General features: G+C 39.0%; 1 protein-coding gene across 2 annotated transcripts in view; it reads left to right on the top strand.

Moving 5' to 3' along the window:
• Positions 1-6,119: 6,119 nt before the first annotated feature.
• The window catches only part of GLRX2 (glutaredoxin 2), an 18,042-nt gene continuing 3,644 nt past the window's right edge, over positions 6,120-20,517 (top strand). The window contains exons 1-4 of one of the 2 annotated variants that reach the window (XM_024738202.1): positions 6,120-6,160; positions 7,630-7,693; positions 10,660-10,836; positions 11,894-12,029. In XM_024738202.1, the coding sequence (XP_024593970.1) occupies positions 7,631-7,693; positions 10,660-10,836; positions 11,894-12,025 (372 nt within the window). In that variant the 5' untranslated portion in view covers positions 6,120-6,160; position 7,630 and the 3' untranslated portion in view covers positions 12,026-12,029. The remainder of the gene's footprint in view (positions 6,161-7,629; positions 7,694-10,659; positions 10,837-11,893; positions 12,030-20,517) is intronic. The other variant, XM_024738201.1, reaches the window with a different exon arrangement.

The raw sequence follows: 20,517 nt of genomic DNA on the forward strand, positions 1-20,517 counted from the left end.
AGCGCCCCTAACCCCAGCATTGTTCAAGGGTCAACTGGAGTTCCCAAGTAAGCTGTTGTTTGCCGAATGAGTTTCTATATGTGAATCACTCAAATGCAGTATCTGACACATCAGTAAACGTGAGTTATTTTCCGCTCTTCAAAGTGCTGTTTCCTAACCTCCTTAGCACCCTGGAGAGTGTCAGGCACATTGATCTCTGTTACTCAGTGGAGGGTTGGAGGGAAGACAACGGTAGCCTTCTACAGGCTCCAGGTCCCTTCCTTCTAGCTCAGACCTGCAGCACTGCTGGGGAATTCTCTGTTCGCCTTCACCTTCCCCTTTACCTTCTTTCTTCTTCCTTTCACCTCAGTTGTCCGGATCACCTGGTCCTGCTCCATCCACAACTTCATAGTCAGTCTCTTTGTCAGTCACTTCTAATCTGATTTCTGCTACTACCACGACCATTCATGAGAGTTTGTTCCTTGAAAGGTAACAATAGCTTTCATCTTGCAAATCAAAGTATCTGTGTAAGTTCTCACTCCTTCACTAATGTCCTTTTTTGCTACTATTGACTCTGCCCTCTCTTCAGAAAACTTTTTCCCTCCATAATTCTGCCTACATTGTCTTGCGTGGATTCCAAGAAAGGATAAAAATACAATTCAAGGAAAAAGAAAAGGGTTACAAAAGCCTCTCTATGTTCTTTGCCTCTTGTTTGCAGAAAAGCTGAAGTCTCCCAGGCTTCCCAAGGTCACAAAGGAGCAGGCTCGAGCAGTTAATGTCCTAATGATTAGGACAATAAGGTCATAGATTCAGTGTCTGATGCACATTCTGAGTTGTTTTACAAGTACTATAACTACCACCAGAGGACATGACATAAGCTGCTCCAACTTGAGCAGTACTGAATCTATGGCCAGCACAATTCCAAGAACTGGCCTCAGGAGCATGGGATTAAAATTATTGCTCATAATAATCTGTATCTTTGTGGGCATCAAAATAATTGGAGTTTTCTCTGCCCATATATGTAAGCTGGGAACTTAAATTGTCAGCAAAGAGATGCTACAGACCAATGTTGACATCTTCCACTTGAAAAAATGGTGCCCTATGTCAGCATGAAGAAGTTACAGAAGATGGACCTTTGCCCCTAACCCTATAGGAATGGAATGATGTTTGACAGTGGGGAATTGAAAGCGGCTCTTCTGCCCCTTTCCTGTTTGCCCATTTCTGTTCCTCTCTAACCTTCAAAGAACCTAATTATAAGAATGAGATCACCAGGCAATTTAACCTAACTCCTGATTTATGCTCTCCTGAAGCACGCCATGCCTTGCCTAACCTGTCAATTCTCTTCCTGGATAAAAAGAAGTAAGAATGAAGAATTAAATAATTAAAGAATGATTAGCTCTCTCCCCACAAAGGCCTCCTAAGGAATCCTGCAGGCAGATCATGTGGGCAAGATAACGTCTGAAAAGAGAGTCAGCCAGTCTGCATACAGAGGAGAATGATGCAGAACCCAACCTCCTGCCTTGATGATTCACTGAGATTCTTTCCCCCATTTTTCCCTTTAAAAACTATCATGACTGAGCAGAATCTTCGGAGTTGGTTTCTGGACACGAGTCCGCCTTCTCCCCAGATTGCTGACTTTTCTAATTAAAGCACCTTGCCTTTCTAGTGACACTTGCCTCTCGGATTATTGACTTTTGAGCAGCGAGAAGCTGAACCTGAGTTCAGTAGCAATACAAGTTCAGCCTCCTCTTAAGGAAAGAAATAGGACAGGGCAAAGCAATAGTGACCTCTATGGAGCTAGAAAAGACAACATTTCAGAATGCAAAGGTTAGGAAACATCTACCACAAAATGCTGTTTGTTCAACACCAGATGGCAATCAGAGGTATTAATTTGTCTAGTGCAGGGCTTATAGACTACCCGAGATCTTTTTTTTTTTCATTTGAGGTATGGCTGATTTACAATATTATGAAAGTTTCAGGTGTACAATGTAGTGATTCACAATTGTTATACTCCATTTATAGTTACTATAAAATATTGGTTATATTCCCTGTGCTGTACAACAGATCCTTATAGCTTATCTATTTATACATAGTAGTTCGTACCTCTTATCCTCAACCCCTACCTTGCCCCTCCCCGCTTCCCCCTCCCCATCGGTAACCACAACTTTGGTCCTCTATATCTGTAAAGCCACCCAAGATTTTAAAAACAATTTGCTCACACTTCAAAAGAAAATATTTTTGTTATTGTCATTCCCAGTCTACTGACCCAGAGACTTAAGAACACACATATAGGGATTTAGAAATGATATAGAATAAGTGCTTGACAAAAAATAAAAGCTAAATAAATACTTTCATTAGAGTCCACTGGATGCTAATTCTTCAGCAAATTGAAGTGGTAGAGGTACCACATTCTTTAACAAAAGTTTCCCTAATCCATGATATAATTTGCATTTCCTTCATAAGTATGTCCAGGGCATACTTGGTTAAGGAATTCCAAGTCTTCCATATAGCTATAAAATCCTCCCTATCTGATTTTCTTTCCCCTGTTCTCTGGGCTCAGAGCATTTAAATATCTTTCAGTTTGACACTTAAAAATTCTGAATAAATCTTGACATAATTCTTTCCCATCTTACTATGCTGGTGGATATTCTAATCTACCTCTCCAAGGTATTTTCTTATTCATTTCACTCGTGAATTAGGAACCTGAACTAGTTTAAGAACTTAAATAACATTTGACATCCCCATTCATTATGGCTTATCCCTGGGTTCTTCCAAAAAGATCACATAGGTCCTTGTAGTATCAAAATATATATATATATATATTTGGCTTTTGTCCCCGGTTTGGTTCCTGGCACAGAGCTCCTAAAACTCTTGGAATTTCCTGAGTGGTTGAAGTGTTTGCCCCCAAACACACATCTCATTGGAAGGGACAAATTTGAGTCCCACCAAGTCAGTGATCCAATCAGCCACGCCCATGCAATGGAAATTTGATACCAACTCTGGAATGACAAGATTTCAGGAGCTTCCGGGCTGGTAAACAGGTTGATTTGCTGGGAGGGTGGTGCTCCTGGCGAGAGTGCTGGACTTCTGCACCCAACCTTCCCCCAGCCACTCCCCAGGCATCACTTCTATTGACCTGTTCCTGGTTTGTATCCTTCAGAATAAAACTGTTTTTTGTAAGTACAGTGCTTTCCTGCATTTCGTTTGTTTGTTTAGTCAATTATTGAACTTGAAGTGAGGTCGTAGTAACACCCAAATTTGTAGCTGGCCAGGCAGAAGTGTGGGCAGCCTGGACACCCCCTTTGTGGCTGGTGTCTGAAGTGGAAGCAGTCTTGTAGGACTGAGCCCTTGACGTTTGAGGTCTGTGCCACCTCCGCGTAATTAGTGCCAGAATTAAATTGAAATGTAGAACACCCAGTTGATGTCAGAGCATTGGAAAACTGGGTGTTGTTTGAAAAAGCAGAGTCCTTATCAAGCTTTCCTGTGAAATAATAATGTGTTGTACTTTTTGTACTTGTTGAATGAGAAACTCTATAATGCCCAAAAGCTTACAATGAATCTCAGTCACGGTTTTAAACTAATGTGGTTTTAGAGTTGCAGTCTATTTGGGAGAAAAACACAAGGGGGAGACATTGTTCAGGCTAAGACAATGCATGGGCACACATAAGTTTGTTTTTACCTTTTCAAATGGGAGTACTTAACAGTGATGTCAAAGTAAAAATATGACACATCTTTGTGAACCATGAACTATACACCGTTTACAACTTTACAGTGTTCAAAAATTTGTTGAAAAGATAGTGTTATCTCCTATGGGGCAGGAAACTTGTCTGTATCGTGCGCCCAGAACAGAGGCTGACCAAATAAAGGATGAAGTAATATAGGAAAACAAATCCAGAAAATGACCATAATGCAAAATTCACAGGGTTTTAACAGAATACACAAGACTTCAGTGAAATATCAGGCTTTCTCTAGTCTGTGTTAGGTGTGGTAGGTTGAAAAATGGTCCTTCCCCCCAAAATGTGGAGGTCAAATCCCTGCAACCTGTGAATGTCACCTTATTTGGAAAACTGAGTCTGCAGATGTAATTTAGTGAAGGACCTAGAGATGAAATCATCCTGGATTTTTCAGCTGGGCTCTAAATCTAATCACAAGTGTCCTTATCAGAGAAGGAGACATGAAGAAGGAGGCAGAGATGTGGCCACAGCCAAGGAACACCTGGAGCACCAGGTGGAAGAGGAAGGACATGAATTCCCCCTTATAGTTGCCTCTAGAAGGAACACAGCGCTGCCAGATTTCGGACTTTGAGCCTCCAGAACTGTGAGAGAATAGATTTCTGTCCTTTAAGTCTGTGGGAATTTGCTACAACAGCCCTAAGACAACTAATACAATAGCTGATCCCTGAGGGCTCACGATCACGCTCTTTTTAAAGTTTCTTTGGAGGAAGCATTTTCCAAGGTTCCTAGATGTCTAAGGTCCACAGGTTGGACCCACTCTAGAGAACCTCCCAGAAGGCCCTTTCTAGTAGAAGATCTCATCATTTACTGATCTGAGCAACTTTCAACGCTAGGAAGCAGAAAACCCTGCTCTTGATGTCAAACACAATGTGTGAGTTTTAATTGACAATTTAAAGAATAAAAAACGAGTTTGAAAGAACATTCAAAGATATGTCAATTCTTTTAATTGATACTATGTTGAATCTTGAAAAAAAATTGTAGAACTCCTAAGGCTGTATTTACCAATATATTCTTGATCTACCTATACTGGCCATCCCCCATTATGTTCACACATAAATGAACAGCCCACATCTTCATGTATCATTGCAGACATCACAATTATGACCAAAAATCATCACTTCTCTAGCTACCTAAAGAAGTACAAAGCAGTTGAAGATGATGAATATATCATGCTTAATTAAGGCATAACACTTTTGTCTGAAGTACTCTCATTTGGGAACCCCTTTTTAAAAATCTGTCCAGTGAATTCTGTGCTTAACATAGGCCATCTATACTATATTAAAATTAAATTGTGACATGATTGTTTCACCTCACAATACACAATTGGAGACAATAAGGGAAAATTCTACAACAAAACAAAAATACAGTAAATTTCCTAAATAGCTGTCTTTTGATGAAAAAAAAATCCAAAACCACAAAACCACACAACATTGTAGATAACAACATATCTTCATTTTTTAATTTAATTTTGGATTTATGAAGAATGACTTTACACCTTTTGGGGTATTTGTTTTTGCAACCAATTTTCATCCTTTTATGAAGTAATGAAACATGGCCCACTTGAAAGTAGGGAAAGAACTCTCAGAACTAAATCTTAAATTTAGCTAATTGAGCATGAAGGATCAAAAAAGGTCTGAATTTTTCTAATAATTGTTTAGAATTTTAGACATACCATTTGACCTTAACAAATAGATTTCAACGTCCTCAGTAAATAAAGGCCGACCCGCCTCTTCTTATACAGTCGCACAAAGGGCTACTATTACCGTGACTGACACAATCCTGTCATTAGCAGCACTCAAAGCCATAGGGAACACTCCTGGGCTATTTTAAGTTTTATTTTCTAATTTTATTTTGAAAACACAATCTTTGTTTTCTTTGGAATGAACGTTCTAAGTTGGATGGCTTTTTTTCTAAAATCCAATATTCCCATAATTTATATGAGTTCTCGATCAACGGTCGAATTTTGAGATGACACCTTTAGGCTCTGATTTCACCAACACAAAAACCTGTCCGATAGGAAGGTGCGCTGACGCTGCCTTCCTATGTAAACATCCCAGGCACTTTGATTCCGTGTCGAACACTCATTATTTTTCTTCTTCGTTTTGTCAGAATGTTGGCCACAATCCCCAAGAACTATCTCCACGTGCCTGTGAGCCTTCATGAGCGTCCCTAACCCTAAAAGGAACACGTGCGGGGCTTGGATGAACCTTGAGATGTGCAGGTGAGGCCTCCGCGACGACTCCGACAACTATTCCCAAGTGGGCGGGGACTCGCGGGACCCCGCTCTTCGGTAGCCCAGACAGGGAGGAGCCGCCGGCCGCGCAGCGAGACCGGCGCCCGCGCGGGCAGCCCGGAGGGGCGTGGCCGGCCGGCGGGGGCGGGACGGGCTAGCAAAAAAAAAGGTCGGCGGGCCGGCTCCAGGGGGCAGCGGGAGTTTCGGCCTCTGGGTAAGGGCGCCGCGACCACCACCGGCAGGACGTGGCGCAGAGGCCTCGCGGGGGTCTGGACCTAGCGGTGGGCGGGGCGGCTCTTCCCGGGGGCCGGGTGGGCCCTGAGTCGATGCAGGTGTCGAGGCCCCTCGGAGGGCTGGGGGCCAGGAAGGGCGGGGAGGGAATGTTCCCTAAGCGCTCAGGTTGACTTAAGGATCACGTTACTCTCAGGTTGCAAATACCTGTCTTTGTTCGCTTGTACCTCCCCTCCCCCTCGGTTGCTAGGTAAAATACAAGATGCTCTAATAAATTGGTATTTCAAATAAACAGCGAATAATGGTTTGGTTTAAGTATATACCAAATATTGCACGGGACATATGTAAGCTAAACAGTTATTCGCTGTTTATCTGAAATTCTAATTTAACCGAGCGATCTTCATTCTCATTTGCTAAACCTGGCAACCCTGCGGCAGGAAGTGAAAGTGGCGCTTTCTACCAAATCGCCAAGTCTTTGAGGATAGGACGGTTGCCTATTCATGCTGAAGTCGTCCTTGGCTCGAGCGAGGACGGTGAATACCCGCGGCTCCCAGGCCTGTGGTGCGAGACCCACTGCCCAGACGGATGCTCTGCCCACCTCACTCCCGCGCGGCTGGCCGGGGCTGTCCTGTCCGCTCGCCTATCTGTGCATCCATCCCTCTGTCTGGGAGTTTCTTCCTAATTCCTTGATCTGGTAACTCCTACCAGTTTTACAAGACTCCAGGAACTCTTGATTAACCTTCTATGCTAAACTAGAGAACCCCTCCGGAAGGTGCCGATCATATAGTGTAACTATTTGACAGGTCCTTGAGGCTCTTTGTGTTCTTCCAGTGATACGTATCCCTGGGGCATTTCGCCCGTTTAGCACATAGTAGGTGCTTCATAAATGTGGCATGGCTAGTGGCTGCTTCATCAATGAAACGTTTATTGAACACCTGCTGCTTTCTCGACTAGAATTGGAGAAAAGTGCCTTCCAGAAGCTTTCTCTTTTCTTTGGTAGAGAAGAGGTTGATGTTTCAGAATGCACCTCCCACCTCCTCTCTTAGTACCCAAGAAAGCATTGTCTTATGAAAGTTCTACTGGAATTCCTGCTTCCAGAGTAGATACAAATAGTAGATGGTTTAGGGATGATAATTAAATGCTGGAATTGAGATGAAAAGGACGTGTTTTCTTAGTTAATAAGACAAATAGATTTCTGTGTTATTCCACCCCTGCACCCCTTAATCTCCTTTTTCTGTTCTGGAGGCTAGTTAGAGAAGCACACAGGCCCTTTTGATATTAGTAAACAAATACTTTGTAAACTGATATTTTGTACTGATAATAAGTAAAACTTTTTTCTCTTTCATAAGTTTGGATATATATTAGCATATCGGGTTTTTTTCAAATGGATCTCATCTGATATATTGTCTTTAATGTTTAATAAACTGCACTGCCTTTTAAAATTCCTTTTAGGATGGGGAACAGCACATCGTCATCTTTGGGGAACACAGCAACTACTCCCATGAATCAGATCCAAGTGAGTGATGTGGGACATGTAGCAAAAAACTTCCCTTGGTGGAAAAAGAATTGTCTTACACATTTAATATGCTTATTCTATATCGAAACCTGTCATAGTGCAGCAAATGAATTACTAAGTTCTTATATATTTTTAAATCTGCTATCAAAATCATGCATGTGACAAAGAAGTTCTAGATCATTTTGTCAGTCAGAATTTATGAGATTTATCCTTTTGTTTTTTTTGACTGTGCTGCATTGCTTGTGGGATCTTAGTTCCCCAACCAGGGATCGAACCTGTGCCCCCTGCAGTGGAAGTGTGGAGTCCTAACCACTGGACCGCCAGGGAAGTCCCTATGAGATTTATTCTTAATGGAGCCTTCACTTCCCTAAGCTGGGTCTATGTTGTTGGCTGCTCTTACCATCTCACCCAACGCAGGTCTACTGCTGATACCAGTCAGGTTGCCCTTACCCAGGGATAGTGTTTGGTTCTGGTCTGGGAAGCTGTTTCCCTAATACAGAACCTAGTTTGCAGTAGTTACTCCATGACCGATCCTCTCAAGGATACTGTGCACTGCTGTGTTCTCTTGTCTTTCTCTTGCTTGCACTGCGAAGCCCAGTTAAGTCTGCCTCAGCAAATGCCTCTTGTGTGTATGTTTCTGTTCCCTTGTAGCCCACAGGACATACTCATATGTCTGCTCCTCACCACCAAACACCACTTCACACAAACATTTTTGCCTTTATTTGGCTACAGAAGTATCCACCCACAGCCATTGAATATAACAGTAACGTTGGAGACCTATAGTGAGGGATTGCCTCTTTTAAAATAAGAATAGAGGGGGCTTCCCTGGTGGCACAGTTGTTGAGAGTCCACCTGCTGATGCAGGGGACGCGGGTTCGTATCCTGGTCCGGGAAGATCCCACATGCCACGGAGCGGCTGGGCCGTGAGCCATGGCCGCTGAGCCTGCGCGTCTGGAGCCTGTGCTCCTCAACGGGAGAGGCCACAACAGTGAGAGGCCCGCGTACCGCAAAAAAAAAAAGAATACAAAACCATGGTGAGGTGGGAGACTTCCCTGGTGGTCCAGTGGTTACGACTCTGCACTTCCACTGCAGGGGGCATGGGTTCGATCCCTGCGTGGAACTAAGGTCCTGCATACCGCGTGACTCGGTCCAAAAAAATAAAGAATACAAAACCATGAACTATTTAGCAAGGACGAGGTTGAGAAAAGGTGAGAAAGAAGGTTCAAAAAACTTGGACACTGTCACCTTGTGTTTCGGCTCACTTTGGAACCTCTCCGTCAGTGTTTGTACTACGTCTCAGCAGCCAGGGTGCTCCTCTCTCTCTGAAATATGGTCCATGTGTCTCTAACCTGAGGCAGCACAGTGAGGAAGGCGCACTGGCTTTGGTGTTGGGACAGGTTGGGTGGAATCCCACCCAGTATTGTGAACTTCCCAACCTCAGTTTTCTCATCTATAAAATGGATTCAGTAGTACATCTCTGGTGTGTCTGGCTCTCCCTGAGATAGACTTCTGTAGTAAATATTATGAGTGAGCAGGAGAGAAAGCATCAAAATAGACCAATCTGCAGACACCTAGACACTGACCTAGAACCCTTCTGACACCCAAGGGCAGATATAACTTCTGAAACACTTTGCCTGGGTGCTCTACTTTCTGATTTTTGGTCTTCTTGAAGGTGCTGCTTATAACCCTAGGCAGATGCCTAGGTGCCAGACATGTCCATTCAGAAACGCTTGAAGTACCTGGGCATTGATATGTCTAGGAACACAAAGCTCAACAAATTTCACAGGTGACGCAGATGCATAGCAGAGTCTCAGGGTCTTTGTGATAAAAGCCTGGAGAGTAGCCTCCAAACCAGGCTGATATCATTAGAATCATCTGGAAAGGTTTTTCAAAAATAGCTTCTGACCTCTGCCTCAAACCCATTGAATCAGTCTTTCTGGAAGTAGCATTTCCAGGAACAACGCTGTGGGAAGACCTTATCAAAACAGTAATGACTTTTTTTTGTTTTGTTTTTTTTACTATAAAGATACACAAGAAGGAGTGGAAGTTGAGGGGTAGGGTAAGCTGTTGTTTACATCTGGATCAGTGAAAGCCTTACATTTTAAAGAGAAATCATACATCATTTCTCACCACTGAACATTTAGGAAATGGTGATCATTTTGTAAAGTATAAATATATCGAATCATATGCTCTACACCTGAGACTAATATAATAGTGTAAATCAGTTATATTCCAGTTTTAAAAATAGCAAAGAAGGGAATTCCCTGGCGGTCCAGGGGTTAGGTTAGGACTCCACGCTTCCACTGCAGAGGGCACGGGTTCGATCCCTGGTGGGGGATATAAGATCCTGCAAGCTGCACGGTGCAGCCAAAAAAAAAAAAAAAAAAAGGCAAAGAATGGTTAAGATGGTAAAAAAAAATAAAGAAAAAAAAGTTAAGGAAGGTAAGGAGTTAACTCCTGAACACCTGAATATTTGAGAAGCAGTATAGCAGAGATTAACTACCTGGGCTGTGGCATCAGACTTGCCTGGGTTCAAATCCCAGCTCGCCCACTTCTCAGCTGAGGACCAGGGGTAAGTTATTTCCCCTCCTCTGTACCTCAGTTTCCTCATCTGTAAAGTGGAGGTGATGATAGCACCTATCTCAAGACTGTAGTGAGGTTTAAGTGAGCTAGTAAAGTGTTGAGAATTGTGTCGGCACACAGAAGTGTCTGCTGTCTATGAATTGGCTGTGATTATTGGTGTTATTACCCTTTGCCAACACTTTCCACCTGTCACATCCTTTTTTTCCTAATAATGTTTCTTTGTCCTCAATCTACGATGAGAAAACAGATTGATGGCGACTGAGTTTGAGCCCTGAATTGTGAGACTCCAAAATCCATACCCTTTCTACTGTATCATGATTCCTTTCTGAAAGATAATGTCTAGAATTCAAATGATTTTTTTGTTCTGGTTTGTTTTCCCTCAGGAAATCATTTCTAATAATTGCGTGGTGATTTTCTCCAAAACTTCTTGTTCTTACTGTACAATGGCAAAAAAACTTTTTCACGACATGAATGTAAACTATAAAGTGGTGGAATTGGACATGCTTGAACACGGAAGCCAGTTACAAGACGCTCTTCACGAAATGACCGGTGAAAGAACTGTGAGTACATCTACTGTGGTGCTTTGCCCCGAAGTGGGGACTGAGTTGGGTCACCTCGGGCCTGTGCCCTCATGATGGGAAAAGTGAACCAGACATACTCTGAGAATCTTAATTGATACAGAAATGGCAGATCTGGAAACCAGACCCATAGACTAGGAAACAGCAGAGTTCATTTGTTTTATTTTTATTTTTGCCATGTGTGCGTGTGTGTGTGTGTGTGTGTGTGTGTGTGTGTGTGTGAGGCGGGAGGGGTAATGGTGGTGTCGTGAGTGCTGGTCTACGAATCTTTGAGGTCCTCCTGGGGCTTTTTCAAGATGAAAACATCCTTCCTTCCTCCCTTGAACAGTGAAGACCAAGGGTTGGTCTTCATGTTCTGTGCTAATAGGAGTGTTTTCGGGCTCCATGTTTTTATATTCTTGCAATCTGTGGATTTTCCCATAATATGCATTATCAGAAAAACGCCCTGGCGGTCCAGTGGTTAGGACTCCATGCTTCCACCGCAGGGGGCACAGGTTTGATCCCTGGTCAGGGAACTAAGATCCTGCATGCTGCGTGGCACGGCCAAAAAAACCCCCCAAACGCCCCGGCAACCCAAAACAAACAAACAAACGAAAAACAGATAATATTGCCATTTTCCTTCTTGTTTATATGTGCCTGGAAGGAGTTGATAGTGTACTCTTCCTCTTTAGTAAACAATGGTAAGAAAGAACCACTTAAACATTATTAATAATTAGAGATTACTTTATTTTGCCTTTTATATGCCATAGCGATGAGATGGAGTGGGTAGAGAGTTAGATTGTCCAGGATTTAAATCCCAGCTGTGTCATTTACTATCACTGTGATCTTGGGCAAGTTCCTGTGCCTCCTCTTCCTCCAAAATAAGGCTAAAAATAATACCTACCTGAAGGGTTGTAAAGTTTAAATAGGTAATTAGTCAAAGAGCTTCGTGTATGTCTGGCCCATAAAAGTACTCACAGTGGAATATGTATTAGCCACATGTGAATGGCCTTATACTTCTGACACCAAGGTGCCATCTAATCTTTTGTTTATCCAACAGGTGCCAAGAATATTTGTCAATGGAACTTTTATTGGCGGTGCAACTGACACTCACAGGCTTCACAAAGAAGGGAAATTGCTTCCACTAGTTCACCAGTGTTATCTAAAAAAAAGTAAGAGGAAAGAATTTTAGTGATGTAGGTGCTCATAACTTTGCTAATAAAATGTCACTATATATTTAAAGAGATAATGCCTGATAATGCCTTTTAAATATTCGAGGGTATTTTAAATATATGAATTCATGAAAAAGTTGTAAAAAATAGTGAACAGTAAATCACGCTGGAAACCTCTTATTTGCCAGTTCTTGAGTAAAATGGATGATATTTAAAACTGAAGGAGTAGAGTTATATCAAAAGATAAGGAAAGAATGTGTTTTATTCGGAATTTATAGATGAATTTTATAACCAAGAGCTAGAAAGTAAGCATTTGGGACTCTTCTGTATTGTATTCAGAAGGAGTTAATGCCTTTTCTTTTCTAGCGTTCAGTGGTGAGCGCTGATAGGTGCCTTCTCTGCAAAATAAGGCTCTCACTGATGCAGTTGTGAACTCGGTAGGGATATCCTTGTACTGTATTGTGACAAGCCTTCACACTTTGTGCTTCTAGAGTAAAAGAAGTATATTAAATTTGTAGGATGGAATGAAATTCATTTTAGAAAAACCACATTATTCATCTGATGATTTGGTAGTTCTAGAGAATAAAACGGCACCTCTGGGCAGAAATTAAGAGGAGGAAGATTTCAGCGTTGTATGAGGATGAACTGCGGAAACAGTTCAGAAATACACTTGAGTTATAGTGTGAGGTGGAGAGTTCTGCTTTCCAGAAGGTGTTGGAAGCTGTTGGAAATGTTCCATAGGGCATCCAGGTATTGGATGGGAGATTAAACTGAATGTCCCTAAAGTAATTTCTGATGTAGATATTCTTCGCTTCTGTGACTGGGAATTCTAGCTGATCCCACAGAGTCACACGGGGCAGATTACCAGATGCTGGGAAGAGAAAACTCTTCCTCAGAGGTGGGAGGAAGATGGACTTTAAGAGAAGCGGTGAGCGTCTGCTTTCTGCTTAAGATGGATCAGAGAATCAGGGATAGTCCTGCAGAAGACAGCTGGTGGCTTTTTTTGCCATTTGCCCTCAATGATGCTTCCTACATGGTCTATTAAGCTGTCGTTAGACCTTGATAAAGCAAGAATTTGGACTATTGCATTCTCACGTGATAAGTTATAACTGGAATGGAACAGTGGAGGCATTCCTTTAGCCCTTTATTTTGCATTATGTCATGATGCGAAATTCCTGCATGCTTGCTATGTTGTTAAACTCTTTGTTAGAGAGTAGAGGAAATGTTACCTCGTGTGATACTGTGATTTATATTAAATATATATTTGGTCTTCATGCCATTCCTAGCACACAGCTGAAACCCCTGGAATTTCCTGTGAGAAGAGCTATTAAATTGTCTTTGGTTATGTTAATGAGATGTTTTTCGGAAAGCCCCTGAGGATGGAGGCTGGTTGCCTGGGGAAGCTTGTGATTAGAAGGTTGGAAATACCAGCCCCACCTCCGACCTCTGGGGAGGGGAGAAGGGCTGGAGATTGCGTTCAAACATCAATGGCTAATCAATCCTGCCTGTGTAATGAAGCCTCTGTAAAAACCCAAAAGGACAGGATTTGTGAAGCTCCTTGGTTGGTGAAAACGTGGAGATTGGGGGAGAACAAAGTGCCCAGAGAGGACACGGAAGCTCTCCCCTTTCCCCATACGTTGCTCTATACTTCTCTTACAACTGGCTGTTCCTGAGTTAGAGGCTTTTATCGTAAACTGGAAATCCAGAAAGTAAAATGTTATCTCTGAGTTCTGTAAGCTGCTCTAGCAAACTAATCAAACCTAAGGAGGGAGGGAGAGGGTTGGTGGAATCCCGTCTATATCTGGTTGGGAGAAGCACAGGTGACAACCTGGACTTGAGATTGGCATCTGAAGTGAGGGCTGGAGGGGACAGTCTTGTGGGTCTGAGCAGCTGCCCCGATGACATGCCAATCCTGGCTGACCGAGGATTTAACTAGTTGTGCAGGAGCTAGTTACAAAGCCGAGGATTAACAGGAAGAGATTTCGATAGGGGACTGTAACAGATTCTCAGTGGAAAAACTCATATAATTGGTGCTGGGGATGAGGGTTTCAGCATAAATTTTGGGGAGACACATTCAGTCCATGACACCATAAATTACAGCTAGATAAAAGTATATATATATATATATATATAGAAAGTATAATGTAAATCTAAGGCAAAACTAGGTATGAGGGGTTTCAGCAGCTCTGTTTTTTCTTTCCAAAACCACAGGTTAGAAAGAAAATCATGACCAGTTTAAGAAAAAGTAATGATATCGTTGTTTTTTTTTTTTTTTGGTCCTCTATTTTTACTGTTAAGATCTGAAAGACATACTGTTTAATATTTTTAAAATGGGCCATTTGTTTTCTCACTTTATCACTAATCAACTTACACATAAATTGCCAAAATATTTAATTGGGAAGCTGAAAAACTGCTGAGAAAAAAAGGGGTCATTTGTTTAAATATATCTGCATTTTATTATTTACTAATATTTTAAAAAATACCATTTGAACATATTTTTTAAAGGCAAGTTTTCTTGATAAGGTTTAAAAGGAAGTTTTTTTAAGTTTAGTTTTCTTCATCTATGAGATGTATACAGTTGACCCCTGGAACAACGCAGGGCTTATGCGCTCCAACCCCCAACTTGAAAATCCAAGGATAATTTATAGTCAGCCCTCTGCATCCAAGGTTCTGCATGCCCAGATTCAACCGACCGCCGTTCAAGGGTCCAACCAGCCATTCAGGGGTCCACTGTATTTGTGATCTTCCTTTCTCCATAACTGTTCACTGTCATCTTTAAATGGAGAACTATAGAATCGATCAAATGTTCAAAGTTTTGGTGGGTATATTCATATGCAACTTGTTCTCACTCTTCTTCATAACCTACAGCTCAGATCTTTCTTAGAACTTTTAATATGAAAGTTTTACGGGAATTCAGAGAAAAGAAATTTCTGCAAATTGGCACTTAAATATTTTTATTTGCATAGTTGACTTTTGGTGTTAACTTTTACCAAAGGCAACTTTTACCAAAGGCAACTTTTATTTTCTTATTTTTAAAAATGTTTATTGAAGTATAGTTGATCTACAATGTTGGATTCGTTTCAGGTATACAGCAAAGTGATTCAGTTAGATATATATATATCCATTCTTTTTCAGATCCTTTTCCCTTATAGGTTATTACAAAGTATTAAGTATAGTTTCCTATGCTATACAGTAGGTCTCTGTTGGTTATCTATTTTATATATAGTAGTGTGTATATGTTAATCCCAAACTCCTAATTTATCCCTCTCCCACTCCCAAAGGCAACTTTGAATTTTTTTTCACAAAAGAATCCTGTTTTAAACTCTTTAAGAATATGCACTTTTATTAAATCCAGTCGTTTTGATCCTATAATTAATATCCATTGGAAAAGAATCCCCAACCACATATTTTAAATAATTAAATAATAGTTATATACAAGTAGCGGCATTTTAAGACCAATATTAATGGTCAGACCTTAATTTCATCTTATTCAAATGTTATAAGATTGCTAAGAGCCTTACATTTTATAAGGCATATAATAACCTTAAAATTCTTCTTTAAAGAAATGGAAAGACAATTACTTGATGTGCATAGAGTTTATTTGGTACATCTATCAATTTTTACAATAATACAAGTGACCAGAAACAGTTCACATTGTGTCCACCTGCACTCCATGTCTAAAATGATTTATCCAGTATGGGGTTTTGCAGGGCTAGAAAGGAGAGTCCAGATTTCGCAGTATTCGTGAAAACTGTTTTGTCATGAAATAAATTTCATACATTAGTATTTCATCCATTTTCTATCAGAAAACAGCAGAATTACATTGCTAGGTATGTTATTTACAGTGAAAACTTGGAAGACTCAACAAAGTTATCAGTAAGTTGATCAACAACAGACCTAGGAAACCCCCTGCCCCTCCTTTCAGTGTCCTTTTTCTTTGAAATGGAACTTGTTATAAATTGAACTTTATATACTTTTAAGCACCAGCTTGACAATTTAAAGTTTTCTCTCATTTTTATAAAATATTCCTGCTTTGAAAGGCAAAGTGAATGTAAAAATGTGAATGTAATTAAACATCACTGGCCTGGATACTTTTTATTGCAATAGTCACAATGTCTTACAACTATATTCACTTCTTTGAATGAATTTGCTGGTAGGCTTGAAACAAAATATTTGCCTTTTGTCTTGAAAAATTCCCTTAAAAAATTAATCATTTTTGGAACTGTACAACTATATTTTTCATTCAGAGTGTTTAAATATGCAACTTGGTCCTTGGAGATCAGTTACAGAGTCCAGCTTCCTGGATAATTTGTTATACAAAACAATAAAAAACCTTAAACTACCACAAAATATTACTGATGTTAACAGTCATGTATGTATAACACATCAGTGTCCCTAGATTATCCTGTTAACGGGTGCTTAAACAGCTAATGTACAATCAGGTTTTAAAACTTAATTAAATTTCCATTCTTTATGTAAAAGAGAAAGCTGTAAAAGACCTTTCGAGTTCTATACTTCAGAAACACTGACACTATTAAGGCATTACTTAATGAACAGACCCTATGCAAAGTACGTATGCCTGTGTTGGAGAGCTAGTCATATTTTAAGGCAGTCAGAAGGCTCATTTTTTTTCACTTTAAGGCTCTTGCATACTTAAATTTTATTCTATGCAGCCATTAGTCTGTATAATTTAAATATTTATTGAGTGGTCAAATATGGAAATCAAAGCCTTTATATAAAGCAAATGGACAGTTTAGAACTAGATTATAATACCTCTTCCCCATTCAGTTTTTTTTAAAAAAGATGATTTTATATCTCATCTCTTGGAGAATTTCTTCATTATCAGAAGCTGGCAATAAAAGGAAGAAAATATAACTCAAATGCATTACAAGTTGTCTAGTCACACCATACCGAATTGCAAGCAGTCCATCTTTAGAATAATAGTGAACAAAAACACTTTTTCTTGGTTACTATTCATTAATTGTATAATATGTTTAATTTGGCTATCTATGGATTCTAAACAGTTTACATTGCAAATAAAGCCTAATAAGTAATTTAAACAGAAGTTTCAATACAATGATTGTATTGATATAATTTCCATCAATTATGTGGTAATGATATACAGCAAGACTTTAACCTCATTTACTACACTTAACAATCCAAGTATTCATTAAGTGAAGCCAGTGAAGTGTAGCTAACTTACTATTTCTTTTGTTCAAGAACAGATTCTGATAACTTCTAAAAGCAAAGAAATTTAAATATATTTTAAAATGAAGTATATTATCACTTGTGTTCATAAAATTAATATGACACATGGTGGTGCTAAATTAAATAGAAGCAAAGGGAAAAATCTCCTTAGGCTCAGAAACATCTTTTATATCTTTTCATTGTATTTACAAAATTAATTCTCATTGAAAATAATCACCTTAATTTTAGTAACTGAATTTTGCAACATAACTCCTAAGTTTATGTTTCTTTCTACCAATTTCCTATATAATTTGGTATTTTCAGGGTTTAGGAAAATGTGCCATTTATTATAGTTCTATTCAGACAGTAAGTTTAACAACATTATTAGTTTTCTACATGAAAAATATTACCACAGGATTAATTTTTAAATTAACTTCCTAATAATTTTTCAAAAGCAAATAAAACACTCACCCATTAAAAAAATGATGAATGTGGATACGTGTCATTTACAAGACCTTTTATGCTACAAGCCATGTATATATAAGCTCTGTGAAGTATTTGGTAGACAAAGATTTTGTGGGTAGTCTTTATAATTATGGAAATATGAGCACTGAGACATGCTATTTTCTGAAAGAGTATTCACTTAATTATTTTTCAAAGGGTGCTTTTTCTAAGAGCTAGGTACATCTATAATTGCAAACAAAGGCTGAATAACTGCAAACATTTCTGCAAACATCTAATATAAAAGGTATACAATATAACTTGATTTGGGGAGATAATTATCAATTCAATTATTGTTTCAGGAGACCTGCCCATTATTAATTTGAAAACAATATGACCTTAAATCTATATGGAACAAAAAGCAATCTGCAAGATGTATCCCAAACCTAAATATGGGTGACTTTCCTGTCATTTATTTTATTACTCAGGTACAGCAGGACTAGAAAAGCAAACAGAAGACCAAAATGTTAGAAGAAAGGAATTTTAAAAGAAAAAAAAAAGGTATAGAAGGAATCTTCCAACAAATAATGGACTAGGGAGCAAGTAACTGGGATATATACTAAATTAAATGCATACAGTAAATACAACTAATGAAATAGTTTAACTTATCTTTTTTCTAGTTCTCCCTTGTGCACGTTTACATTGATGCTATCTGACGCTTCTCTAGAGGGGATACAGCCTTAACGAATCACCCAAGTCTGTGGTATACAAGACTAGAATTTTTCATTTGTGATTACTAACTGTAAGGGACTTATTGAGAGATCTGTGGGTATATCATCTTTAGGTCAAATTGAAGTAAGTCCAATAAGTGATCACAACCATTTCCCTTTAATTATTGTTTAGATGTAGCTTTACTGTGCTTCCACAGATGTTTCTTAATTGTCAGATCCTCAAATTTATTCAGAAATTCTATCTTAAATTTCCAAAATAATTTTAAATTGTTTTGCAGAAAAAAATCCTGATTAACTGATATTCTATCGTTTGTAGATTTACCTGTTATTTTAAAACATTAAGCAAATTTTTGTAAGACCATCTTCTCATTTAGAGTATGAGTTAGTTTTTCTTGATCTATCTAATGGAATATATTCCTTTCTCTTATCAGAAAATAGTGATTTCTTTAGTCATTACCTTTACTGTTAAAATTTTTCTTCCACATTTTCCCATTCAGAACAGGAGTGTTTAAAAAAATTATTGAGCCTACTGAGCTGTTTTTCTAAAACATTTTATCTTTCAAAACATATATCCTATTAAAAGTGTTTTTAATTTTTTTAAAAAGTTCTAATTTCTTTGCACGCCTTCTTCCCAATTTCAAGTTTTATACAGATATAAAATCATTGATTTTTCTATGAGCCAAGCATCAGATATGTTACTTTTCAAAGATAGCAAAATTGAATCACATAGGTTAAACTGGTTGTCTACAGTCACACAGTAAGTTAGATAAAGCAAAAGAGGTTCCAGAAGGGTATAACGCTAAATCCCATTCACTAGTGTCTTCCTCACCAATATTTCCTAAAATGATGACTAAACTAAATAATACATAAGTGTTAGTAAGTGGAATTTCCAAGAAATTTCAATTAACAGGGATAGGGTAGGGTCATAAGATTAGTTTTTGTTTTACTAATTACAACTATATCCTGAAAATATTTACATATTTTCTAGGAAATAAAGTTTACTTTTCTTAGGATTGTTTTTTAGAAGCAACATTTTCCTAATCAGCAATAATGCTAGAAGTAATTCAGAAAATAAAACTTCTTTATCACTTGAGTACATTTTATTCATATGAGGTAAAGTATTTTTATTCTTTCTATATGACTGTGTTATATAGCAATACAGGTTATTAAGACATTAATTGTGCTTGAGGGTTACTATGAACTACAGAAGTATACATGTTCACAAGTTCTGTTTTTCTACTCCTAAAGCAATCATGTATATACATTATTTCCTAATACCTAAAAAGATAAAAGTCTTGAATAATTCTATTTTATCACCTATTCTTTTAAGTCAATGTCTTCCCATTTTGTCGGGAAATGAACACTGGAATGGGAATGAAGAGACCAAGGTTTCTAGATCTAGATCTAGGGCTCCAAAGTCACACTCTCTCAGACCATGGATCCTTAAACTAACTCAAACAATTACCTTTTAAATTTCTAAGGTTTCTTCCAGCTCTAAAGCTCCATGATTTGAAAATAAAGCTACCTTCAGTGGTGGCTTTTAGTTTTTTCTTTCTAAAATCTTACCATTTAATAGACTTATTTATGTGACTTCAAAAAAGTCACATCTAATCTTACTTCTGCTGGATTTAATCTTACTTCCTGAACATATCTGTCTAAAAACAATATAGAAACAATGTTTAACTGAAGGAAATAAACGTTTATACTATATTCCACTTAACATTTCTATTAGGAATAAAAAGTTAGATCATGTTATAATTTTTAATTTAAGAAGATTTTGGGGCTTCCCTGGTGGCGCAATGGTTGAGAGTCCGCCTGCCGATGCAGGGGACGCGGGTTCGTGCCCCGGTCCGGGAGGATCCCACATGCCGCGGAGCGGCTGGGCCCGTGAGCCATGGCCGCTGAGCCTGCGCGTCCGGAGCCTGTGCTCCGCAACGGGAGAGGCCACAACAGTGAGAGGCCCGCGTACCGCAAAAAAAAAAAGATTTTGGGTTTACTTAAAGAATTCAAGTACTATTACAAAATTCTGTTAGGTTCTTTAAACTTTAAATTCAATCTGAACGTAATATTTTAATGTATCAAAAGTAGCCAACATGTCAAATCCAATGCCTGACAGAGGATAAAAAACAGATATCAGAAGCCATGTATTTTTT

This window comes from Neophocaena asiaeorientalis, unplaced genomic scaffold, assembly GCF_003031525.2.
Source record: "Neophocaena asiaeorientalis asiaeorientalis breed wild unplaced genomic scaffold, Neophocaena_asiaeorientalis_V1.1 scaffold25, whole genome shotgun sequence".
NCBI classification, from domain to species: Eukaryota; Metazoa; Chordata; class Mammalia; order Artiodactyla; family Phocoenidae; genus Neophocaena; species Neophocaena asiaeorientalis.